Source organism: Salvelinus sp. IW2-2015, linkage group LG35 (assembly GCF_002910315.2).
Source record: "Salvelinus sp. IW2-2015 linkage group LG35, ASM291031v2, whole genome shotgun sequence".
Lineage (NCBI taxonomy): Eukaryota > Metazoa > Chordata > Actinopteri > Salmoniformes > Salmonidae > Salvelinus > Salvelinus sp. IW2-2015.
In genome coordinates this window covers 8,358,778-8,383,952 of record NC_036874.1, presented here as the reverse complement: position 1 = coordinate 8,383,952, position 25,175 = coordinate 8,358,778, and the positions used below count along the sequence as shown (strand labels likewise).

General features: G+C 44.9%; 2 protein-coding genes and 1 long non-coding RNA gene across 6 annotated transcripts in view; all 3 read right to left on the bottom strand.

Annotated features, from left to right (window-relative positions):
- Positions 1-153: 153 nt before the first annotated feature.
- LOC111958896 (membrane-spanning 4-domains subfamily A member 15) overlaps positions 154-25,175 on the bottom strand; it is a 27,763-nt gene continuing 2,741 nt past the window's right edge. For 2 of the 3 annotated variants that reach the window (XM_023980224.2, XM_023980223.2), the window contains 4 exons: positions 1,147-1,345; positions 929-1,030; positions 606-662; positions 154-411 (listed from right to left, as the gene is read on the bottom strand). In XM_023980224.2, the coding sequence (XP_023835992.2) occupies positions 169-411; positions 606-662; positions 929-1,030; positions 1,147-1,320 (576 nt within the window). In that variant the 5' untranslated portion in view covers positions 1,321-1,345 and the 3' untranslated portion in view covers positions 154-168. Of the gene's footprint in view, positions 412-605; positions 663-928; positions 1,031-1,146; positions 1,346-2,539; positions 2,648-25,175 lie in introns of those variants that run through there. The other variant, XM_023980222.2, reaches the window with a different exon arrangement.
- On the bottom strand, positions 2,820-12,087 carry LOC111958895 (1-phosphatidylinositol phosphodiesterase-like). Of its 2 annotated transcripts, none has more exons than XM_023980221.2 (3): positions 12,009-12,087; positions 5,082-5,169; positions 2,820-3,943 (listed from the first exon to the last, which is right to left on the bottom strand). In XM_023980221.2, exons 2-3 carry the CDS (start codon positions 5,159-5,161, stop codon positions 3,100-3,102), a joined length of 924 nt encoding a protein of 307 aa, XP_023835989.1. In that variant the 5' UTR covers positions 5,162-5,169; positions 12,009-12,087; the 3' UTR covers positions 2,820-3,099. The 2 variants fall into 2 exon arrangements, with proteins under 2 accessions (XP_023835989.1, XP_023835988.1); XM_023980220.2 differs by lacking the exon at positions 12,009-12,087 and adding an exon at positions 5,313-5,413.
- On the bottom strand, positions 24,331-25,121 carry LOC139023716 (uncharacterized). Its single transcript, XR_011474853.1, has 2 exons — positions 25,006-25,121; positions 24,331-24,860 (listed from the first exon to the last, which is right to left on the bottom strand). It is a non-coding gene; the product is annotated as an uncharacterized lncRNA (long non-coding RNA).

Here is a 25,175-nt window from a genome sequence, read left to right as displayed (position 1 = left end):
ATACCAGCTATTAGAATGTGCTTTAAACATGGTACCCACTATCTCTGTTTAAGGACACATGTTCGTTGCTAAATTAAGCAGTTTGATCCTTCTAATCAAATGTTCATATATTTGACTTAGAACAGACAAGGGACACCTTCCTCACATGATGGATATCATTAAAAAACTTCATTCAAAAGCACTCACCTGCGCAATCTGCTTGGCATCTTTGCATTTCGCCAAGAGTCTATCCCTCTCCGGATCACTGGGTGGTTTTGTCACCTGGCCGCCATAGTAGTCATCTCGCCAGTTGTAGTTGTCATCATTGCAAATCCACCAGAATTTGTAGTGTGCCAGGTCTATAGCATACAGCACAATTCCAGTAATGGCCAGAGCAGCACCTGACAGGTTCATCAACACATTGATACCCACCTAAAACACAATCAGAGAATATAAAACCAGTTTGACTCAACTGAGTAAACCACGGAGGTCTAGATATCTCAGATATTCAGTTGATGATTATAATTCAGCTGGATCAGATTGAATGATTYTTCAATGGAGGAAGGGAATGCGGCTAAGGAATGACAGGAAAGAGTTAAAGGTATGTGCATCAGTGAACAACTCACCAAGCAGGGACTGGGGAACTTCTCAGCCAAGATACACATGATGCCAACGGCTATAAACTAAGTAGAAGGCACACATATCAAAATCAAATACGAACCACCTACAATCAACACATTATTTGTCCGTATAAATAACAAAAATGTCATAAGAAAAAAACAGATATGACTTTAACCCTGTTATTTTATTTAAAAAAGACTAAGTGTGGGTAGGCAGTTACTTATGTTTCCTGGTTTTGTTTACTGTGGTTATAACTCCAAGTGAAATCACATGCTTCCATACTAAACATGATGACATGGTAAACGATAACAAAATAAAGTAAACTTACCACACCACCAAGCCAATAAGGAACCCCATTATTAGAATAATCCGGGCTAACAAGGATCATTCCCAAGCCAATGTTGAGAACTCCCACCATGATCTGTATAGTCTGTGAAAGAAGAAAATAATAATTTTATAAATCTCTCTCTCACTTCCGATGACAAATGCAACTCAGTGATGATAGACATGTATGTTGTGGTGTGTGTGTTAATTTAGTTCACCCACCCCCAGAGCTGTCTGGGAACTTGCTTGGAGTCTCCTCAGTCCCTGGGACACAGAACATGATGGGCTGTAGCACAAGGTCCCAAGTATTTGACACAGCTGGGTCCAACTGCTTCCTTCTTTAGAGTTCACAGTAAATACAGTCACCCCTCCACCTTTGGTCACAGTCACTGACATGCTGGCCACTCTTGGTTACACAGCTCTAAAACAAAAGGCAGAACAATCACCTTAATGTTAAAATAAGTGTGTATGCCTTATACTGTCATGATGTTAAAAGGTGCACATTCATTCCAATAACATCTGAAAAAGTCTGTGTTGTATCTGCAGGATACAACTTTTTTTTTAAGGACGAACTATCCATTCCATTAGAGAATGTATTGCATTGTACAGCACTCTGAATATGACCTAAATAAGGGCTCTCTTACTGTCACTGCTACAGTGTGTATTGGGTCATAGTGACTAACAGGTTCCATCCCATGTGGACAACATTAAAGTGAATCTACCCATTATTTTGTTGCTTTGCTTTCCTTCATTGCGGTAATCTCTTGCCTCATTGAAAGATGATAGGAGATAGGGCATGTCATAAAGTGTGGTGATGAGTGGGTGTAGAGCCTCTGCTACACATGAGCAGGAAGTGCACAACACAACTCCCTCCTTCTGGGAAATGACTTGAAACAGCAATTGTATTACCATGTTGCTCAATTAACTTATGAATTCAAGCAAATCAGTACAGCACAACAATTCTGCATCACTTTACCATAAAGCATTTATGCCACTGGTTGTTTACTTAGATATGGCGGAAACTCACGTCATCCACTTACAATGTATAGCACCCACCTGGGCGATGCCATCAATGGCAGCCATTTTGAATTAGAAAGAACTCCACCCATTTTGTACCAGTAGGCTACAGGTATTTACAAATAGTGTTTATTTTTWGTTAGCAGCAGAAAGTACACATACCATATAATGTCCCAGTAAACCAGATTAAACAGTACTGTAAAATACAGTACTATCCAGAAGTTACACATCCGTCTGTCAGTGGTGGAGTTCGTTTTGCATGTCCCGGTGCCCCGGGTGTGTAGAGATTTCACTTAAGGACCAATGGGATGGTTTAAAATACGCAAACTCCGCCCACCAGGAGCACCCGGCCATGCAAAACAAACTCAACCATTGGGTGTTCTCCAATCAAATCCATCCCGACTCACAAATGTAAACCCTAACAAATGTTTGCTTAGATTATAACTSCTGAACTTTGCAGTGTGAATTGTTTAATATAATCTATTTATTTACTATTTTGTAATTACATCATTTCTTTTTGAGAGCATGAAACAACTACACACAGATTTAAATTCACTCAAAACGTATAATTCAACATGTATTTTAGAGAAAAGCTCACCCGTTCCTGCAATTGAGATGGACACCTCTACAGGTCCTGTTCAATCACAGTGGCAGACCAGRCTGCTTGTTGTGCAGTTTGGTTTCCTTACAGGGAAGTAGCTGGTAGGGAGGGCTCAGCCAGTCTCAGCTAGTTCCCAACAGGCCCTCCTCCTCACTTTAAAGAGATCCTGAGAGGTTAACCCTTCCCTCACTGAATAATAAACATATAATGGATTCCTGTCATTTCCTGCCATACTGAAGAACCCCCCCACCACACACACAAAGCAAGGACTCCACAGTTGTTCTTTGCCATTTTAATGATTTTCTTTGTTTTTAATACAGCAAGCAGGGGCAAAGTACAAAGACGTGTAGTGCCAATTCTTCATTATTGTTGTTTAAGAGCTCATGCCAATACTACGTTACAATCACTAAATTCTTTACTTTGTCATAGTCTTCTATCTCACTCCTTTTCAATATGAGCACAATCAAGTATAGTATGTGTTGTTGCTGGACTTAATCTAATGGTGTCAACTAACATTTCAGACAGCAATATAATTATGACTTCCATGGGTGAACACTTCACCAATCATTGATCTTAATGACTGTTTGAATGAGGTCGATACCAGGAAAGTCCATGGCAATCACCCCGAAACATGCACTGCTGTGGTCACTGGAGAACTGTCTCAGATACTGATCGAGCCATGGGTCAATCTTTTCAGCCACCTTCTTGGGAGTTAGAAACATGCCCAACAGTGTGCCAATGCCAGTGCCACTGGAGTAYCTCAGAACGATATAATCCCCACCACAATCACCTGAAGCTTGTGTCAAGTGTTTCACAATTTTGTTCTCCTTGTCTGCAATATGCGTAACTTCATAGTCACCCTTGCTGTCTGTTTCCAAGAGAGGAATGCCCAGCTTAAAGCTGGATTTCTGTACAAATATCATCTTTCCTCTTGCTTCAGCCATAGTTGGCATGTCAGACTTCACCCATACATCTGTATCATCAATAATAATTTCTCCAACCAGCTCCTCAACATTCTCTTTATCAAACAAATCAGGCTTTACTCTAATGAGAACCGCCTCACTTCTGAATTCGGACAAAAATGCTCTGATCGTGTCAAGGACCTCATAGAACGACTTGTGTTGGTAGACAACCCCGTGCATGACATAGAGTTTGTTTTCAAAGGCGAATATCCTGAGGTCCAGATAGCGTATGCCGGCCCTCAGCTGATCCCCCAACTCCCAGGCCTGACACTCTGCCGCTGGGCCTCCATAGAGAGCCATGGTGTCATGGGTACCAGGTATGGTGATGTCAGAGATTAATTTGTCGTCATCAATGGCCTCCATCCAGCCAATCTTGTAGGATTCTGGGAGTAGGAGTCCTTTGTCATTGAAYAAGAGGTCCTTTCCTTGGCAAAAACCTCTAAAAGTAAATCATACAACAAAGGATTGACTCATCATTTGTTTGTCATCGAAATATTGGTGTTTGAGGGTTATGAATGGTGTATAAGCTCACAGTAAAAAAAGATGTCACCTTGCACTTTCCTGAGCAGTGTACTCACTTTATCAAAGTCACCTTGTTCTGCAACTAATGTCATACCATTTATCAAAGGTCATCAGCTAGATAATAGAGACTGAAAGGTTGAAGAGAGGCTTTACTCAGGTACCATGTGTAACAGTTTAACTTTAGACCGTCCCCTCGCCCCGACCCGGGCGCGAACCAGGGACCCTCTGCACACATCAACAACTGACACCCACGAAGCATCGTTACCCATCGCTCCACAAAAGCCACGGCCCTTGCAGAGCAAGGGGAACCAGTACTTCAGGTTTCAGAGCAAGTGACGTAACCGATTGAAAGGCCACTAGCGTGCACCACCGCTAACTAGCTAGCTATTTCACATCCGTTACACATGCTGTTTCATTCAAAGATGGGAGAATATAATCAGTCAATGGAGCATGGGATTGAGGGTGGTAGTGTTTGTAAAATATTGAAAAGCCAAATAAAGAAACCATGATAAAAAAAAATATGAATATATATTTTTTTAAACAATCAGTCCAGACTATGCTTACTTTTTCTTAAATATCTGTGTATCCCTGTGAATTACAACTTGCACCAAAGCCATATGTCACGTACACTCCCTCTCTGGCGCTCGGGGTCGTCAGGCGGCTCATTATTACGCACACCTGTCATCAGACTCACCTGGACTCAATCACCTGCCTGATTACCTTACATATCACTCCCTTTAGTTCAACCCTAGGCGTCAATGTTTCATGTCAGTACACCACTCCTGTTTCTTCTTTTGTTCCATATTTATTTATTAAATACACTCGCTGAACTTGCTTCCCGACTCCCAGTTTACACCATATGTATGGTATATCACAAAAACATCAATTGACTCACAGCATTTTGCTCACTTTTCATAAACTTTTTTACTACTTCCATTAAGTTTAAACTAAAAGAAGAAATGTTAGGTTCGAATCAGAGTGGACAATGTAAACCCCTACAATATACATTCTGGAATTAATGGGGACTTATTTTAAATACCTGTAGCCATACTTACACAAAAAGCAGTAACACGTAGAGGTGGCAAAACAGAGCTTTCTCAGTGGTCCTCATGGTCACGTTAAAGGAGGAAAACATTCAACAACCTGCCAAAAAACATGAATAGTATAATGCAAATCCAAAAATCATACTCCTGATTTTCTATATAGCCTACSTTTTCTAGATGGCTTTCCTATACCAAGACTGAAATACTGAACTGTTTCACCTGGCTAAAGACTGGCATACTCACATACAGCTCTGGACTAAGGAGTTTCACACAGGTGCTGGTGTTTTGACCTCTGCAGATTGGCAACAGAATTATAGCATACTGATAAAGGATAGGTGTGGCCTCATAGTGTTTACCTACTGTTTTTCTTTTTCTTTGAGAAAGGTTAAGCACACTTCAAAAAGATCAAATGAAATCAAATGGTACATTCTCAGCCTTGATCTGCCTTCACCAATGTGAGACGAGCCTCGTTAAGAATGTCKTTAGCTAGGTTTCCAGCCAATTTGGCGACAGATTTTAATATGAATATTCTTAAATCTGCATAAAGAACATATTGTAGCGACCCACACAGACAGCTGTGTGTTATGTGTTAGGCTAGTAGGTGGTTGTGTTGTACTGACCAGTACCCAGTGTTCGCGGGGTCCGACATGCCAATCAACCTGCTATCTGCCAATCACGGGAATGCCTGGAATGTTCTGATGCCGGGCATCCTGGCGGTTGGCGGAGTGGCGTGGAGGGGGGTTGGGCAGGGGGATGGAGCATTYGAAGTTAAGACCAGGTCCAGCCTTTGTTCTCTCTCTTACGTCTGMGCTTCACAAGAGAAGGTCACGATTGGCTTGTGGGTTATCTTCCATTTATTTGGCGTGGGCTACGGCCAAACAGTAGCCTGTGTAAAGTTGGTTTAATAAACCGTCAATTCGCAAACTCAATCCTCTGTCTGGACAATTGTTAATTTATGATCTAGTCAGGTCATTACATTGGTGTCAGAAGTAAAAACGTTCGTAAAAGTTAGCCAGCTAGCTAGCTGACTTATGTGGCTAGCTACCGTAGGTGAGAACGGGGGTTGAAAATGCTTCGAGGGAATCCGAAAGTGAAGGTGGAYGTAGGGGCCGATTATGGCCAAGGAGGTGCGTGTGCATGGACGTCGGAGGTTCTGGCTGAGGAGATCGCCAGGGCGTCGGAGCCCAGAGGCCGCTTGAGGGAGGACGTTAGAGTGATGGCGGCTGAAGCGGGCATGAGTGCTTCGTCGACTGTGTTTCGCGCGGATTCTGGTGGGCGGACCGAAGGGGTGACGTCGACGCGGCGGGACGAGGAATCTGGGGCCCAGGATGTAAACAAACATGGCGGCGCCCAGTTCCCGGCTGCGTCCGTATCTGTTAAGACCCCGAAGTATTCCGGTAAGGCGGATTGGGAAGCTTTTCATGCTCAGTTTGAACTGTTAGCTAATTTTAGGGGGTGGTCGGATGAAGAAAGGGCACTGCAGTTGGCTTTATGCCTCACGGATGAAGCTCTGGCCTGTTTGTTATTGATTAGCCCCGAGGACAGACATGATTATGGTGCTTTAGTGGGAGCACTGAGGAGGCGCTATGGACAGTGTGTACAGCCCGGGCTACTGCGTTCCGAACTGAGTAATAGACGCAGGCAGCCCTGGAGAGCCTCTAACCGGTCTTAGCTTAATGACATGATAAGAGCCTCTCTGGTCGGGCATATGCTCAACCATGCCCCCCTCCGTCGCAGAGCGAGCTGCACCAGGACAGTTCATACAGCGCGCTCTCCTACGGAGCTGTGCATACAGGACCCAGCTGGCTCATCCTGGGTCATTGCAGATAGCCTTGGAGAGGGAGCTGGTGTGGGCTGGGGCTTCAGCTGGGGTGTTGGTGGGGGTCGGCAGGGAGACAGACGTCTGTGGCGAGCTGGGGGCGAGCAGGCCGGAGCCGGAAAGCCTGCATGGGTGGCTTGAAATGAACAGAACTCATTCGTGCTGTGTCGCTACAGGCGGCAACGAACACACGCCCTGGTCCAGGGTCTGCTGGGGTTTGTGGCCAGCCAGGCCATCTGCGCCGAGATTGCCCCATGTCCCCAGAGCTCAGGGAAACGGCTCGGGGTCCGCATAAACCAGGTAGTGCGGACCCCTGGCTTTCTATCCCAACCACCATCTTCTTCAGGAGGAGCCCACCAGCACAGAGCGGGGAAGCAAGGCATCACTTCCCCCAGAAGCAGACGAGGGCAAGCGGATGGAGCCTGTTTGTGTGGTGGGCCGGACCTGTGTTGGGGACTTTTGTCATGTCCCTGTCACTGTGGAGGGGTGCCCTGCTCCGCCCTGGTGGACACTGGGTCCACAGTAACCCTGGTGAGCCAGATATTGTGCCAGGTTGGACTCAGTGTGAGCCTACAACTGTGCAGCTCCGCACAGTCACAGGTGAGCTGGCACCATGAAAGGGAAAGGAATAATGACTCTGACAGTAGGGGGTAGGACTGTGCGTCATCCTGTGTGGGTGGCGGCTGTGCAGGACCCTTGTATCCTGGGGTTGGACTTTCTTAGGAGCACAGGCTGCCAGTTAGACCTAAATAGGGGCACACTGAGCTTCCAGGGAGGGCCGGAAGTCACCATGGCCCCCTCTAATGTCACATTCACTCAACCCGACAAACCCTTTACTCCAACAGTTAAAGCAGCAGAGACTCATGGCTGCCCCCCCTCCCCCACAGCTGTGTGTGACTTTTCCCCAGCCCCCTGTCACCTACGGCGGTGTGTTACATTCCCCCAGCTACCTCCATGACACAGCCCTCTGTGAGCCCGGGCCGCACCCCCCCAGCCCCAGACTCCCAGATGGGAGAGGAGAGGACACTGTCTGCAGTGAGGGAGATATGGGGGAGGAAGTGGTGTTGGTCTTGACCCCGAGCAGCAGGAACGGTTGTGGCAGTTGCTGTTTGAATTCAGAGACAGCTTTGCGCTGAGTGAGGAAGAGGTGGGTCAGACTCATCTGGTGCAGCATGAGATCGACACAGGTGATGCTCGACCCATCAAGATTGGTCCCCGCCGTATCCCGCTGGCACGCCAGGAGGCGGCAGACAAGGCTGTGTTGGAGTGCAGCGGGCAGACTCATTGAGCCCTCAGACAGCCCCTGGGCGGCGCCAGTCGTCATGGTTCCGAAGAAGGGGGCAAGCTGAGGTTCTGTGCGGACTACAGGCGGCTGAATGAGGTAACAAGGAAGGACTCATACCCCATACCACGTATCGATGAGTCGCTGGACCTGGTTAGGGGGTCCTCCTGGTTCTCCTCACTAGACCTCCGCAGTGGCTACTGGCAGGTGCCCCTCTCCCCAGAGGCCAGAGCCAAAACTGCGTCTCCACTAACAGAGGACACTGGCAGTTTAAGGTCCTGTGCTTTGGCCTGTGCAACGCTCCAAGCTACTTTTGAGCGTTTGATGGACAGGGTGCTGGATGGCATCCCCCGACAGCAGTGTCTGGTATACCTCGATGACATCCTGGCCCATGGCAGCTCCTTCCAGTCAGCCCTGGGGGCGTACGGCGTGTGCTGGAGAGGTGTGGCTGCCGCAGGTCTGAAGCTCCACCCGAGAAGTGCCACTTCATGAGGAGAGAGGTGTCCTTCTTGGGCCACCGAGTGGGGGAAGGAGGGGATCAGCACCATGGAGGACAAGGTAGGGGCTGTCAGAGACTGGCCCACCCCCACCGACCAGCGTCAGCTGAAGAGCTTCCTGGGCCTGGCCTCGTACTACAGGAGGTTTGTACGGGGCTTCTCAAGCGTTGCTGCTCCACTGAACCGCCTGCTGCCGAAGGACAAGGCTTTCACTTGGACAGTGGAGTGTGAGGAGGCGTTCAACACCCTCAAACGTGCACTGATCGAGGCCCCCGTGCTCGCCCCCCCTGACCTCACCTTGCCCTTTATCCTGGACACAGACGCGAGCAATGTGGGCATGGGTGGGATGCTGGCCCAGGTGTGGCCAGAGGGGGAGACAGTGGTGGCGTACTTCAGCAAAATATTTGACAAACATGAGCGCCGCTACTGTGTCACCCGGCGGGAGCTCTTGGCTGTTGTGGCTTCTGTCAAACACTTCAAGTACTACCTGGGTGGTCTGCCCTTTACTGTAAGGACTGACCACTCTGCTCTCCAGTGGCTCATGTCTTTCAGAGAGCCAGAGGGGCAGGTGGCACGCTGGTTGGAGGAGCTTCAGCCGTATGACTTCACGGTGGTGCACAGGGCAGGGGCACGCCACTCCAACGCCGGCGCCATGTCCCGTCGGCCCTGTACCGCAGACGGCTGCCGCCACTGTGAACGGAGAGAGGGACGGGAGAGAGAGCTGTGTGRAGAGGAGGGGGTCTGTGCCACAGTGTGTCGGGCGAGCGGGCCTGTCTGCTGTGAGCTGCAGACTGTTGACGTGGCTGAATGGAGGCAGCAGCAGGGACAGGACACAGACATACAGCCAGTGCTACAGTGGGTAGAGGCGCAGGTGAGGACACCATGGGAAGAGGTGACAGCGCTCTCCCTCGCGACCAAAGGGTTGTGGTCAAAGTTTGAGAGACTGTGGCTGGCTGATGGCGTGCTACAGCGGGCATGGAAGGAGTCAGCTACGGGAGAGGAGAGGTGGCAGGTGGTGGTCCCAAAAGCATTGCGGGAGGCTGTGCTCCAGAGTACTCATGGGGGGATAGGGACTGGACACTTTGGGGTCACAAAAACACTGCGCCGCCTCCGTCAGGGCTTCTACTGGGGGCAGCACAAGAGGGATGTGGAGGACTTTTGTCGCCGCTGTGACAACTGCACAGCGAGAAAGGGCCGCCCAGGCCGCTCTCATGCTCAGCTRCAACAGTTCCCAGTGGGGGCTCCCATGGAGAGGGTSGGAGTGGATGTAGTTGGGCRGTTCCCCACCACAGACAGTGGAAACRGCTGGGTGCTCACGGCCATGGACTATTTCACAAAATGGCCCGAGGCCTATGCTCTGCCTGACCAGGAGGCAGAGACCATCGTCGACACCCTGACAGCGGGGATGTTCAGCAGGTTTGGAGCTGCGGAGTCCATCCACAGCGACCAAGGCAGAAACTTTGAGTCCCGTGTGTTRGCCACCATGTGTGATAGGCTGGGTATGCACAAGACCCGCACTACTCCTCTCCATCCTCAAAGTGATGGCCTTGTGGAGCGCTTCAACAAAACGCTTGGACAGCAGCTGGCCATCGTCTCTTCCAAACACCAGCGTGACTGGGACAAGCACCTGCCTATGGTCCTCATGGCATGCCGCTCCGCTGTCCAAGACTCCACCTCCTGCACGCCTGCCCTCCTCATGCTGGGGAGAGAGATCCGCACCCCTGCGGATATGGCGTTTGGTCGGCCCCTGGATAGCCCGCATGTTCGCCTCCGGGGCCGGAGTATGCCCGGAGACTCCAGGACCGCCTGGAGACAGCCCATACCTTCGCCAAGAGCAGCTGGTGAATGCAGGTGTGAGGCAGAAGAGGAACTATGACGTGCACACCCGGGGAAGGCACTTTGTGGCTGGGAGCTGGTCTGGGTCTACAGCCCCCTAAGGAAAAAAGGCAGAATGCCCCAAGTTGGACAGTCACTGGGTGGGACCCTGCAGTGTCCTGGAGAGGGTAGGGGAGGTTGTGTACCGGGTGCAGCTTCCTCCCAGGGGGAGAAAGGTGGCACTGCACCGGGACAGGTTAGCCCCATACAGAGGGGCCTCTTCTCCCCAAACCCCAGGAACCCCCACAATTCCCCTCTCTGGCAATGACATTCTCCAGGCACCCACCCCCAGGTGCCGCAGACAAGACTCCAGACAACCCACTCCCCTTGTCTCCCCCCCTGTGTCACCGTGTGGTTCCCCAGAGCCACGGACTGTATTACCCGTTCCCGCTTCCTTGTCCCCCACATCCCTGCCTTCATCCCCTGGTACCCAGAGGGGCACTCTGCGACCATCACGGCCACGCAGGCAAAGGAGACCTCCGGGTCGCTTCAGAGACTTTGTTTGTTCCCTCGGGGACGAGGGACTTTGTGGTGGGGGGGGGGCTGTGTAGCGACCCACACAGACAGCTGTGTGTTATGTGTTAGGCTAGTAGGTGGTTGTGTTGTACTGACCAGTACCAAGTGTTCGCGGGTCCGACATGCCAATCAACCTGCTATCTGCCAATCACGGGAATGCCTGGAATGTTCTGATGCCGGGCATCCTGGCGGTTAGCGGAGTGGCGTGGAGGGGGGTTGGGCAGGGGGATGGAGCATTGGAAGTTAAGACCAGGTCCAGCCTTTGTTCTCTCTCTTACGTCTGTGCTTCACAACAGAAGGTCACGYTTGGCTTGTGGGTTATCTTCCATTTATTTGGCGTGGGCTACGGCCAAACAGTAGCCTGTGTAAAGTTGGTTTAATAAACCGTCAATTCGCAAACTCAAMCCTCTGTCTGGACAATTGTTCATTTATGATCTAGTCAGGTCATTACAATATGTACATTTTCCCACCAGTCGGTAGGTTTCCACCCAATTGGATACAGATTTTCATGCGAATATTCTAAAATCTAAAAGTCCGTGCGTGAGAATGTAGTCCACACAAAATGTTCTTTTTCGCTTATTAAAGCTGCAATATTTAACTTGTTACAGTCATTCCCATTGAAAGCAAGTCTAAGATGTTTTACATGTTAGTCATTTCGCAAAGACTTACAGTAGTGAGTGCATTATTTTTCCTACTAAGAAGCGGTAGAACAGTTTTAGGTGGGCTGTGGCTCCCGGTTTTAAGGTTAGTTTTTGCGTCTTTTACTTTCGGTTTTGTAGGCTACACCAGCTTCAAACAGCTGAAAATTCTATATTTTTGCTTATGGAAAATGTATTTCACAGCAGTTTCGATTAAGTGTCAAACTCATTCCACCGAGAGCCGGGCTTTCGCTCCACCCTTGTACTTGACTGACTAAGTAAGGTTAGTAATTAGTATGAAACTCCCCTCACCTGGTTGTCTAGGTCTTCATTGAAAGGAAAAAACAAATACCCGCAGACACTCTGCTTTCCATGGAATGAGTTTGACACCCCTGGTTTAGATAGTATGCCTACAATGATTATCTACACCAGGGGATCCCAAAACGTTTTCAATCGGGACCCCCTTCCCCCTGCGCGCGCGCCACATCCAAATGTACTTTCATATGATAATTATWATATCAAATCAATATTTGCGCATAAAGGCGTTTCCACCGCCATTTCTCGCGTAATTAATTTTACCGATACAAAAAGATCCCACCATGTCCAATGAACAAATGATCTTTTGCCATTTATAAAATTGAAGCCTCCCGAAACTTTCTGTTTCCATCACAGCTTTCATGAATATGTTTTTATAAGATAGGACTTTAGGTKAAATGCATTAGGGTCGTGCAGTGCTTTGATTTAGTTATTAGGCCTAATAGGCTGTTATTCACCTTCTAAACCTAATTRTCATGTCATCAAAGAATTAAATGAATGCATGTGGGATTTTATGCTCATTACCGCACAAAAAACTCCAATAATTTAAAGGGCCAATTTGCAGTTAAAACAATAACAAAGTAGACACCCCAACTCTGTTATGGTATGGTAAAAAAGCTGAGGGATGGGCCTGGAGAAATGTAACCACTCTCACACTCATAAACATGACGGTGCAAGGACTGACCATCCACGATATTAACATTTTCTTTTCAACCAAGTTTTTAGAATGCAGTGTTTATTTACATTTACATTGTTTACAAACATTGGAGTAAAACAATCTTATATTTTGGGTTTTGATAGGGTGTGATAGTTGAACTAAGATCATGAGGCATAAATTATATTKTTCAAGAATCAATTTATATCATTCATTCTTAAGTCCAAAAATGTATGTAGCAACTGCGGATTGCCCCTTTAAATATAATATTTTATATATAAAGTATTTGCCCACTTTTTTTCTCAGCATTACAATTTTAGATTTGACAGTATAGGACCAATSATTTATATCTGGGTTTATTTACATAATTGAGTAGCATACATACATTTTGGTCAAATGCAATGACACCCCCACACCACTAGACTTCAACGTTGCAAAGACCTCAGGTAATACTGSTTTCATCTCAGCTTGAGAATCTTGTTAGCTYGTTTTGTGATGTAGCAAAGATTGTTTATTATATTGACAAGATAGAAAAGTGACCGCTATAACAATGGAAATACATGTCCTCAACGATTGAAGGCGAGTGATGCGAGAGCAGGTGGGACCATTCTAGCCAATGAGAGGGCCGACACGTGTGAACAACAGGCCATAGATTTAGATTGAGGACTCATCTTTGTGTATGTGCGATTATAGTGTCTGTGACAGCATTGGCAGTGCCTTTGAGGCTATCTCCATTTTAAAGTCGTAAATTATCTTCTTCTTCATCGGCTGATTGCTCCCAACTCATAGGAATCCCCACCTAGTTGACCGCTTTAATGGTAGAAGCCCTCAATGGCAATGTCCATGCTTGAACGTGTATATGATGAGTCCTCTATCTATCTCTATGACAACAGGCACAACTCTGATATTAAGTCATTTTTTTCAAAGTTGCCAAAATGCCACGTCCGTATGTATATATATATATATTTGTGTGTATATAGCAAGCATGAGCTAGCTAACTACGTAACTAGCTAACGTTAGCTTGTGAGTATTTTAGCTACCATGGTTAGAAGTGACTGAAATAGGGGCCTCCCGAGTGGCGCAGTGGTCTAAGGCACTGCATCGCAGTGCTTGCTGTGTCACTAGAGGTTCTGGTTCTGTCGAGTCCAGGCTCTGTCGCAGCCGGCCGCGACCGGGAGATCCATGGGGCGGTGCACAATTGTTGCAGCGTCGTCCGGGTTAGAGGTGGGTTTGGCCGGCAGGGATTTTCTTGTCCCATCACACACTAGTGACTCATGTGGCGGGCCAGGCGCAGTGCACACTGACACGGTCGCCAGGTGTATGGTGTTTCCTCCGACACATTGGTGCGGCTGGTTACTGGGTTAAGCGGGCAATGTGTCAAGAAGCAGTGCAGCTTGGCTGGGTTGTGTTTCGTAGGATGCACGGCTCTCGACCTTCGCCTCTTCCGAGTCCGTACAGGAGTTGCAGCGCTGGGACAAGACTGTAACTACCAATTGGATACCATGAGATTGGGGAGAAAAAGTGGTAAAATCAACAACAAAATAGAAGTGACTGAAATAGGGGTCTGAAGTGGTGCCTGAGACAGCGTTTTCCACCACCAACAACAAAACACCAAATGATCTAATTTGTTGTGGAAGAATGGTGTCGCATCCCTCCAATAGAGTTCCAGACACAGTAGAATCTATGCCAAGGCGCATTGAAGCTGTTCTAGCTGCCTCTGAATGCCCAATGCCCTATTAAGAGTCGATTGGCGTACCCGTGCATCACACTGTGACATCATTTTGAATATTGAACAGCTCCCCGTGTGTTTATGCTAGAGACTTACTGCTTTATTATAGTGGCTGCAACTCAATCCCCTCTTTCTGCCGATATAAAGTTTGCACTTATTCCAAATCATGAGGCTTGTGAAAGTGGTCTTTTTCTACACATGAGAGAATCCGGACAAGAAAATCGTCACAAAATCGGGTGTAAAACCCGAACCCATCATTGAYAGATGAGACTCACAACAGTGTCGGTTGTTTGGCTCTTTGACATCAAGCTTTACATCTGAACTCTCTGTCGCGGACGTCCTCATTTCGAAGAGGTCTTCTCACAAAACCGACACTCTCATGAACACAAAGGTGTCGGCTGTTCTGCTCTATGAGTCACACAAACTTCAGTGGAGTCATTTGAAGGTAACCCTGTAAAAATGGCAAAAAGTGCATAGGCGGTCAAATGTGCCACGAATAACATGACCAAACATGAGTCTAGATTATTTTATTTATTTGTTTTCCTATATTTCTCAGACATAGGACCACTGGCGTACCGGACACCCCTCCACAGTTACAGAGAGGGTTAAAAAACGCTTTATTGCCATAGCAACATCAGGGAAACTGGGCAGAAGGGAGTGGTTCTTCAAATATAGCAGTTCTGCAACATCTTTAATTGAGTCTCTTATTCTCTTTAATTGTGGTGCAAACACGTTACAGAAAGATATTAACTGTAGAGGATGCTCTGGGACAGGTCATCTGGATACTGGACAGCCAATAAATTGGTAGATGCAAACAGATTATCATCTTTGTTGAGGGCGTTGAGGGTACAAACTCAAAAATCGGTTTGCGATTTTCTTCATACTGGTGAACCAGTGTTTGAGTTGTYTGGTTGCAATATCAACAGTCCTTTATCTCTGGTATATCTTGGCATGCATCATTCGAGACTAAGTTTCAATTGTGTGCAGCGCAATGGACATACAGTATAATGCACAACATCTCAGGAAGACTTTATAAGACRAGAGGAGTCTCTCAAGTTGGATTTAATCTAAATTACTTTGATTGCCGTCCATTTGTMAATGCTATTAGCCAGACAGATCCTGCTGAGTTCAACAATAAAAAATGGCTACATTTATCCTCAAGCTGAATACTTTTTTCCTCATTGTTAGGCTATTTGATGTGTAATTTTTATAAAAAGTGTATAAATAGCAGCTAAATAATGTATATAGCTATAGAGAGTAGGCTACACTGCTAAATGAAACAATCCATAGTAAACTAGTGTCATTTGGCATTATTAGACTGGTTTTTACACCCAACAACTTTCTATCCAAGCTGGGAGAGAGCACGAGGACTGCTCATGTCATGCAGGTTCAGGTAGGATATACAGGACAGTTGTATGTCTTTTTAAATAAATTGGTTGCTAATTAGTATTCTGTTGTGTCGAAAATAAATTTTACAATCTGCAATGTTTAACCTTTTCACAGTACCAACAAACGGGTGTGATCATTCTATAGTGGTCCCTGTTGGGTACGATCAAACCGGTGTGATTAGAACGCTTAATTAGAAAGTTCATTTTCGATTGACGCAACAATCAGCATTTGAGCTGGCAACACTTTTTTTCACAGAAACATTTTGCACAAACACGGTCTTTACAAAGTTATTTCCAGAATGTGACCAGTTTATTTTTGGATGCAATGTTCAGACATTCACCGAAGTAGCTAGAARATAACACAATCATCCAAACCAGAAYATGTAGGCTACATTTGTCCTAGCGCTAACTGAGGAAAGATTGASGTAACACAAGCGGTCGTATGTTTATAAGTCTCGGCTGACAGAAACTACAATATGAATTAGCTAATAGCAATTACTATTTAGAATMAATCACATCACGGGTGAGCTCACCATTGACAAGATGAGTTTGGTCTGTTTACAGTATGCATGTTGAAGGGGGTGTGTCGTCTACCATCATTCACTTCCCTTCATTCACTTCCGTAAGTTTACCCGAAAGATGACTGAACCATTCCTTCACCTCATTATAACATCTTTGGTCACCCAGAATGCGTTGAATAATGTCAACAATCATGGTAGCTGGCAAATAGCTTAGCTCATTATAATCAGTACAACCTTCAAAAAAGTATTTTACACACATCATAGGTGTCCATTACAATACATGCAATAATCGGAATGCATTATTTGTCACCAGTAAATAAAACTGTAAATACATCATGCTACATACATACAAAAACTCAGCAAAAAAAAGAAAAGTCCCTCGCTTCAACTCGTTTATTTTCAGCAAACTTAACATGTGTAAATATTTTATGAACATAACAAGATCAACAACTGAGACATAAACTGAACAAGTTCCACAGACATGTGACATACAGAAATGAATAATTGTCCCTGAACAAAAGGGGGGGGGGGAAATCAAAAGTAACAGTCAGTATCTGGTTGTCCACCAGCTGCATTAAGTACTGCAGTGCACTCCTCCTCATGGACTCACCAGATTTGCCAGTTCTTTGCAGTTCTTGCCTGCAATGACAACAAGCTCAGTCCGATGATGCTGTGACACACCGCCCCACACCATGACGGACCCTCCACCTCCAAATCAATCCCGCTCCAGAGTTCAGGCCTCGGTGTAACGCTCATTCCTTCGACGATGATTGTGAATCCGACCATCACCCCTGAAGAGACAAAACCGCGTCTCGTCAGTTGAAGAGTATTTTTTGCCAGTCCTGTCTGGATCAACGACGGTGGGTTTGTGCTCATAGGCGACGTTGTTTCCGGTGATGTCTGGTGAGGACCTTCCTTACAACAGGCCTAACACCTAAGTCCAACCTCTCGCAGCCTATTCGGGACAGTCTGAGCACTAATGGAGATTGTGCGTTCCTGGTGTAACTCGGGCAGTTGTTGCCATCCTGTACCTGTCCCGCAGTGTGTGATGTTCGGATGTACCGATCCTGTGCAGGTGTTTTACACGTGATCTGCCACTGCGAGGACGATCAGCTGTCCGTCCTGTCTCCCTGTAGCACTGTCTTAGGCATCTCACAGTATGGACATTGCAATTATTGCCCTGGCCACATCCTTGCAGCATGCCTAAGCACGTTCACGCAATGAGCAGGATCCTGGGCATCTTTCTTTTGGTGTTTTTCAGAGTTCAGTAGAAATGCGTCTTTTAGAGTCCTAAGTTTCAATAACTGTGACCTTAATTGCCTACCGTCTAGTAAGCTGTTAGTGTCTTAACGACCGTTCCACAGGTGCATGTTCATGAACTGTTTATGGTTCATTGAACAGCATGGGAAACAGTGTTTAAACCCGTAACAATGAAGATCTGTAAGTTATTTGGATTTTTACTTAATTATCTTTGAAAGACAGGGTCCTAAAAAGGGACCATTTCTTTTTTTGCTGAGTTTACATACACACATACTTACATACATACACACGTGAAGTGGCGGAAATTAGTACACCTTAGCCAAATACATTTAGATCTCAGTTTTTCACAATTCCTGACATTTAATCCAAGTAAAGATTCCCTTTTAGTCAGTTAGGATCACCACTTCATTTTATGTCAGAATAATAGTAGAGAGATTGATTTATTCAGCTTTTATTTCTTTCTCCACATTCCCAGTCGGCTCATAAGTTTTACATACAGTGGGCAAAAAAGTATTTAGTCAGCCACCAATTGTGCAAGTTCTCCCACTAAAAAGATGGAGAGGCCTGTAATTTTCATCATATGTACCCACTTCAACTGATTGACAGACCAAATGAGAAAAGAAAATCCAGAAAATCACATTGTAGATTTTAATGAATTTATTTTTAATTTATTTACCGTATTTTACCAGTAAGTTGACTGAGAACACATTCTCATTTGCAGCAACAACCTGGGGAATAGTTACGGCGAGAGGAGGGGGATGATGAAGCCAATTTAAACTGGGATTATTAGTGACCGTGCATGTTGAGGGGGGGGCCAGAATTGGGGGAATTTAGCCAGCGACATCCGGGTTTAAACAACCCCTACTCTTACATAAGTCCATGATCTTTAATGACCTCAGAGAGTCAGGGACACCCGTTTAACGTCCATTCCAAAAGAACGGCACCTAACACAGAGCAGGTCCCAATCACTGCCCTGGGGGCATTGGATCTTTGTTTAGACCAGAGGAAAGATGCCTCCTCTGGCCTCCAACACCACTTCCAGCAGCACCTGGTCTCCCATCCAGGGACTGACCAGGACCCAACCTGCTTACTTCAAAGCAAGCCAGCATGGTATGGCAGGGGTGGTATGGTGAATTGGCAAATTATCGTGGAAAATAAGATATTGGTCACCTACCAAACAAGTCAAGATTTCTGCTCTCACACGCTGTAAACTTCTTCTAAGGAGGCTCCTCTGCTCCTCCACTCATACCTGTATTAATGACCTGTTTGAACTTGTATCAGTATAAAAAACCACCTGTCCACAACCTCAAACAGTCACCTCCAAAACTCCACTTATGCCAAGACCAAGAGCTGTCAAAGACCACCAGAAACAAATTGTACGACCTGCACCAGGTGGAAGACTGAATCTGCATAATAGTAAGCAGCTATGGTTTGGAAAATCAACTGTAGGGACACATTATTAGGAAATGAAGACATACAAGACCACTGATAATCTTCCCTCGCGATCTGGGCTCCACGCAAAGATCTCACACCGTGGGTCAAAATGACCCAACGAACGTGAGCAAAAATCCCAAACCACACGGGACTAGTTGAATGACCTGCAGAGTGGACCAAGAGTAACAAAGCCACCATCAGTAAACACTACCCGCCACAGACTCAAATCCTGCAGTGCCAACGTTTGTTCCCCCTGCTAAGCCAGTACATGCCAGCCTGTCTGAAAGTTGCAGAGAGCATTTGGATGATCAGAAGAAGATTGGGAGAAGTCATATGGTCAATGAAACCAAAATAAACCTTTTTGGGAAAAAAACTCAACTCGTCGTGTTTGAGACAAAGAATGCTGATGCATCAAAGACACCATACCTACGTGAAGCATGGGTGAAAACATCATGCTGGGGGCTGTTTATTGCAAGGACCAGGACGTACTGATCCGTGTAAAAAAAGAATGAATGGGCCATGTATCGTGAGATTTTGAAGAAAACCTTCCAATCAGCCTAAGGGCATGAAGATGAAACGTGCTGGGTTTCAGCAGGACATTATCCCAAACCACACGCCCGTGCAACGAAGGAGTGCTTCTAAGAAGCATTCAGGTCCTGTTGGCCTACCAGTTCGTCCAGATTCTCAAACCCCATAGAAATCTTTGGAGGAGTTGAAAGTCTGTGTTGCCGCAACAGCCCCAAACATCACTGCTCTAGAGAATCTGCATGGAATGGCCCAAATACCAGCAACAATGTGTGAAAACCTTGTGAGAGACTACAGAAAACGTTTGACCTTCATGTCATTGCCAACAAAGGAATAACAAAGTATTGGATAACTTTTTTATTGACCAAATACTATTTCACCATAATTGCAAATAAATTCATTAAAAATCCTACAATGTGATTTCTGATTTGTATTATCATTTTTCCTGTCATAGTTGAAGTACCTATGTGAAAATTACAGGCCTCTCTCATCTTTTAAGTGGAGAAACTTTGCACAATTGGGCTGATAAAACTTTTTTGCCCCACTGTTACACTCCAATAAGTAATTTGTAGCATTGCCTTTAAATTGTTCTTAACTTGGGTTCAAACATTTCGGGTAGCCTTCCACAAGCTTTCCCACAATAGGTTGGTGACTTTTGTCCCATTCCTTCCTGACAGAGCTGGTTTAAACTGAGTCAGGTTGTAGGGCCCTCCTTGCTCGACACATTGCTTATTCAGTTTGCCCCACAAACTTCTATAGGAATTGAGTCAGGTCTTTGTATTGGCCACTCCAATACCTTGACTTGTTGTCCTTAAACCATTTTGCCAACACAACTTGGAAGTATGCTTGGGTCATTTGTCCATTATGGAGGCCATTTGCAACAAGCTTTAACTCCTGCTGATGTCGGTGAGATTGATTCAAAATATACACATGATTTTTCTTCTTCATGATGCCATCTATTATTTGTGAAGGTGGCACAGTCCCTCCTGCAGCAAAGCACCCCACAACATGATGCTGCCACCCCGTGCTTCACCGGTTGGGATGTGTTCTTTCACTTGCAGAGCCTCCCCTTTTTCCTCCAAACATAGCGATGGTCATTTGGCAAAACAGTTCTATTTCTGATTTCATCAGGGGACCGCCGGGACATTTTCCAAAAAAGTATGATCTTTGCTCCCCATGTGCCAGTTGCAAAACCATAGTCTGGCTATTTGAATGGCAGTTTTTGGAGCAGTGCTGAGGTGAGCAGGCCTTTCAGGTTATGTCGAATATAGGATTCGTTTTACCTGGGATTATAGATACTTTGTACTCTGCTGTCCTCCAACAACGTCCTTTGATGCTGTTCTGGGATTTATTTGCACTTTTCGCCACCAAAGTACTTCCATCTCTAGGAGACAAGAACGCACTTGCCTTCCTGAGCGTGTGTACGGCTTGCGTGGTTCCCATGGTGTTTTTACTTGATGTACTATTGTTGTTCAGCGATGAACTGGTAACCTTCAGGCTTTGGAAATGCTCCAAGGATGAGCCCAGACTTGTGGAGGTCTTACAATTGTTTTTGGATTTCTTTTTGATTGCTTCCATGATGTCAAGCAACGAGGCACCTGAGTTGAAGGTAGACCTTGAAATACATCCACAGGTACGCCTCCAATTGGACTCAAAATTATATCAAAAACTTATCAGAAGCTCTACAAACCATGACATAATTTTCTAGAATTTCCAAGCTGTTTAAAACCTTTCTAGACACACGGTTCCCGGCTGGCGGAACACCCCCCCCAACCATGTCCGCCTTGAAAAAGGCAGCGCGCGGAAATTCAAAAATATTTGTTTTGAATATTGTAAACTTTCACAAGTAACAAGTCCAATACCAGCAAAGTGAAGATAAACATCTCTTTAATCTACCCATCGTGTACCGATGTTTTAAAAATGTTACAGAGAAAACACAACATAATTTTATGTTAGATCACCACCAAATCCAAAAAAACACACAGCCATTTTTCCCAGCGCAAAGATAGTCACAAAAGCAGAAATAGAGATAAATTAATCACTACGCTTTGATAGTCTTCATCAGATGACACTCAATAGCATCATGTTACACAATACATTTCTGTTTTGTTCGATAATGTGCATATTTATATCCACAAACCTCGGTTTACATTGGCGCCATGTTCAGAAATGCTCCAAAATATCGGAGTAATTACAGAGAGCCACGTCAAATAACAGAGAATACTCATAAACTTTGATAAAGATACATGTTTTACATATAATTAAAGATACACTTGTTCTTAATGGCAAGCGCTGTGTCAGATTTCTTTAAAAACTACGGAAAAAGCATACCATGCAATAATCTGAGACGGCGCTTCAGAAATACACAACATTTCTCCGCCATGTTGGAGTCAACAGAAATACGAATTACATCATAAATATTCCCTTACCTTTGATGATCTTTTCATCAGAATGCAGTGCCAGGAATCCTAGTTCCACAATAAATTTGTTTTGTGTCGATAATGTCCATTTACTAGGTGTCCAATTAGCTACTTTTGCTAGCACGTTTAATTCACAATGTCCAATACGCTGGCGCCGTCCAGGGCGAAGCTCTGACGGAAAACTTCAAAAAGTTATTATTCCAGCGAAATAAAGCTGGTCAAATTAAGTAGAGAATCCAATCTTAGGATGTTGTTTTCATATATTCCATATACGTTCCAACCGGAGGCATTCGTTTTTGTCACAGAGTAATGGAATGCATGCATCAGTAATGTCCTATACGCGAATGAGAGTATGAAGAAATAAAAGGAAAAAGAAAGACGGCATGGAAGGAGACCCGAGAGGAGGAGACTAGCATTGCTGGCCAGACCACTGACTCCAAATAGGCTGCCAATCCGGCCCCACATCACACTATCAAGGCTTCCTTGCGACGTTCTACTGACTGTTGACATCTAGTGGAAGGAGTAGGAAGTGCGAGCAGTATCATATCTTAGGCTTGGATGTGAATAGGACGGATGAATTTAACATCAACCAGGGCCCGCAGAATTTCGCACTTCCTGTTTGGAGTTTGCCTGCCATATGAGTTCGTTTAGACTCAGCAGACATAATTCAACAGGTTTGAGAAACTTCAAAGAGTCTTTTCTATCCAAATAATATGCACAGATTATCATTCTGGAACAGAGTAGGAGGCAGTTCACTATGGGCACGCAATCCATCCAAAAGTGAAAATGCTGCCCCCTATCCCTAAAAAGTTTTAAAGGCACAGTCAGCTTAGTCTACGTAAACTTCTGACCCACTGGAATTGTGATACAGTGATTTATAAGAGAAATAATCTGTCTGTAAACAYTTGTTGGAAAAATTACTTGTGTCATGCACAAAGTAGATGTCCTAACCGACTTGCCAAAGCTATAGTTTGTTAACAAGACATTTGTGGAGTGGTTGAAAAACTAGTTTTAATGACTACAACATAAGTGTATATAAAATTCCGACTTCAAATGTACATGCAGTATGCGCCTACAGTAGAAACGACAACACGATATACAGAAAATAAGGAACTTACTTTGATAGGAACTCACACATGTCCAAAGTTATTATTTGTAAGGAAAACAACAAGTTAMGCAAAGCTAGCACCAGCAAGAAAATGTTCCAATTCCTGCAAGACTGAGCAAATATATGCATGCATGATTTGTGCAAACATGAGTGAAGTGCGGTGGGCTCTCCTCGAAGAGAGAAGTTTATCTGGCTCAGTTAAGCCTCAAACATAAATTGTACGCAACACTGAATGTGAATTAATGAGGAGGCTTAACACACCTCTATTTAAACTGTTAGAAAATACAACTTGTTTGAAAATAATTTGAAACTGACAAGTTGAAACACAGCCTATAGATTATTAGTAGGCAGCGCATGTTAACTGTCCTGTTGCGTAATAATCACATTTTGGAACAGTGAGTGCKTTCTGACATCACGTGCWTAAAACAACTCACGCTGGGGCGACCGTTTCAGACTCACGTGTGAAAAGGTTCAATTTCCAACTTTATTTACATTGTTGCCACCAGCCAGAATGTTAAATCATGGCAGCCTTGCGGCACTGTGTACAGCTTTGTGAAATGTTAAGCTTAACATGAGAAAATGACAACCAAATAGGCCTACCAATAAACATGTATCCATTTGCTAAAGCAAAGCTATACGCTACATGCCCTGGCACCACAGAAAGCCTKTCATCGATCCGATAGGCAACCYCATAGATATGTCCRAATTTCAGCACCATGGACAGTGGTTGGTAGTCTAAACTTTGTGAGTGGCTCTCTGGCTGATGCATTTTATGTTTATTGTAGGGAGTGGGGGGCCCACTCCAACCTTGCGGGGGTCCAGAGAAACTGCATAACGCCAGGGTATAGGACAGATACTTCAAAACATTATGATTTATTTTTGGACTGTCTGTTTTGCGAATATTAAATNGCCAGGGTATAGGACAGATACTTCAAAACATTATGATTTATTTTTGGACTGTCTGTTTTGCGAATATTAAATGTGTTAATGTTTCTATGGTTTATAGCAGTAAAGGCCAAATTCAATGTTTCATCAAATATATATATTTTTTTATATACCTACWGGGGTCCTCAAATTCAAGTGGCTAAATTATCAATTTGATGACAACCATCTTAAAACAATTCCATATATTAACTTAGTAGGTAATGCAACACTTTATGTTGGTGTTGTCTTTATTTTGGCAGTTTACCTGTATTTACCTCAAAGAAAACCTATGAGCAACCAATGGTGTATATTTGTATGGGAATGAATGCCACCTGACAGTACAGTTTCAAAACAGTTGCGCTAAGAAAGTTTGTTTATTTTTTTTGAGGGGGGGGGGACAACAGAATAAAAGATACAGTAAGAAATTATCAAAATGCAGAAAAAAATGAATATACAACAGTCAATTCATTAATTCACTTGATATAGTCCCCTTTATAACTGTCCTTTCAGTTCTGGAAAAATGACAAATACAAAAAGCATGAAGACATAGTCAGTGTCAGTTGTCATTTAAATAAAGCAAAATCACAGTAGGCGTTACAGTAAATTAAGTAAGGAAGTAAATTAACTATATGTACTACATACTGTATGTATAACAACAAATGTGGGTGTGGAGGGGGGGTGTATGATGATCCATTTATGTAGAATACATTTCATTCTATTTATTTATSTATTCCATGTGGAAGCAGCATCACTCTTTAATCATCCATGACAAATTTCCCCATGTGGTCAATAAAGTATATCAGATCAGATCAGTGCTCTTTAAGCTGCAGGGTTAGTGGTGACCTCCTCCAGCAGAGGCTTATACTGCTCCAGGTCCCGGATGTTCTGCAACATATCAGAGCAAAGTTACACATTACTTGGCAGGACACAACAAACATTACCTTGGTTGTGTGTGTATCTACATATCCGTATTCTACTTCCATTTGTATGGCCGTTGTATTCGCTCTGTTCAAGGGTTCTCTGTTCATACCTCTTTTCCATTCTTGTACAAAGCCTTGATACCCAACACTGCAGAGCTTATGGTGACACAAAGCTGAAGGACTGTAAGGACGATGAGCACGATGTCCAAGGCATTCATCAACATCTAATGGTAGAACAAACACATGGAGGATTTGAACATATTGACAGTTGACTGGATTG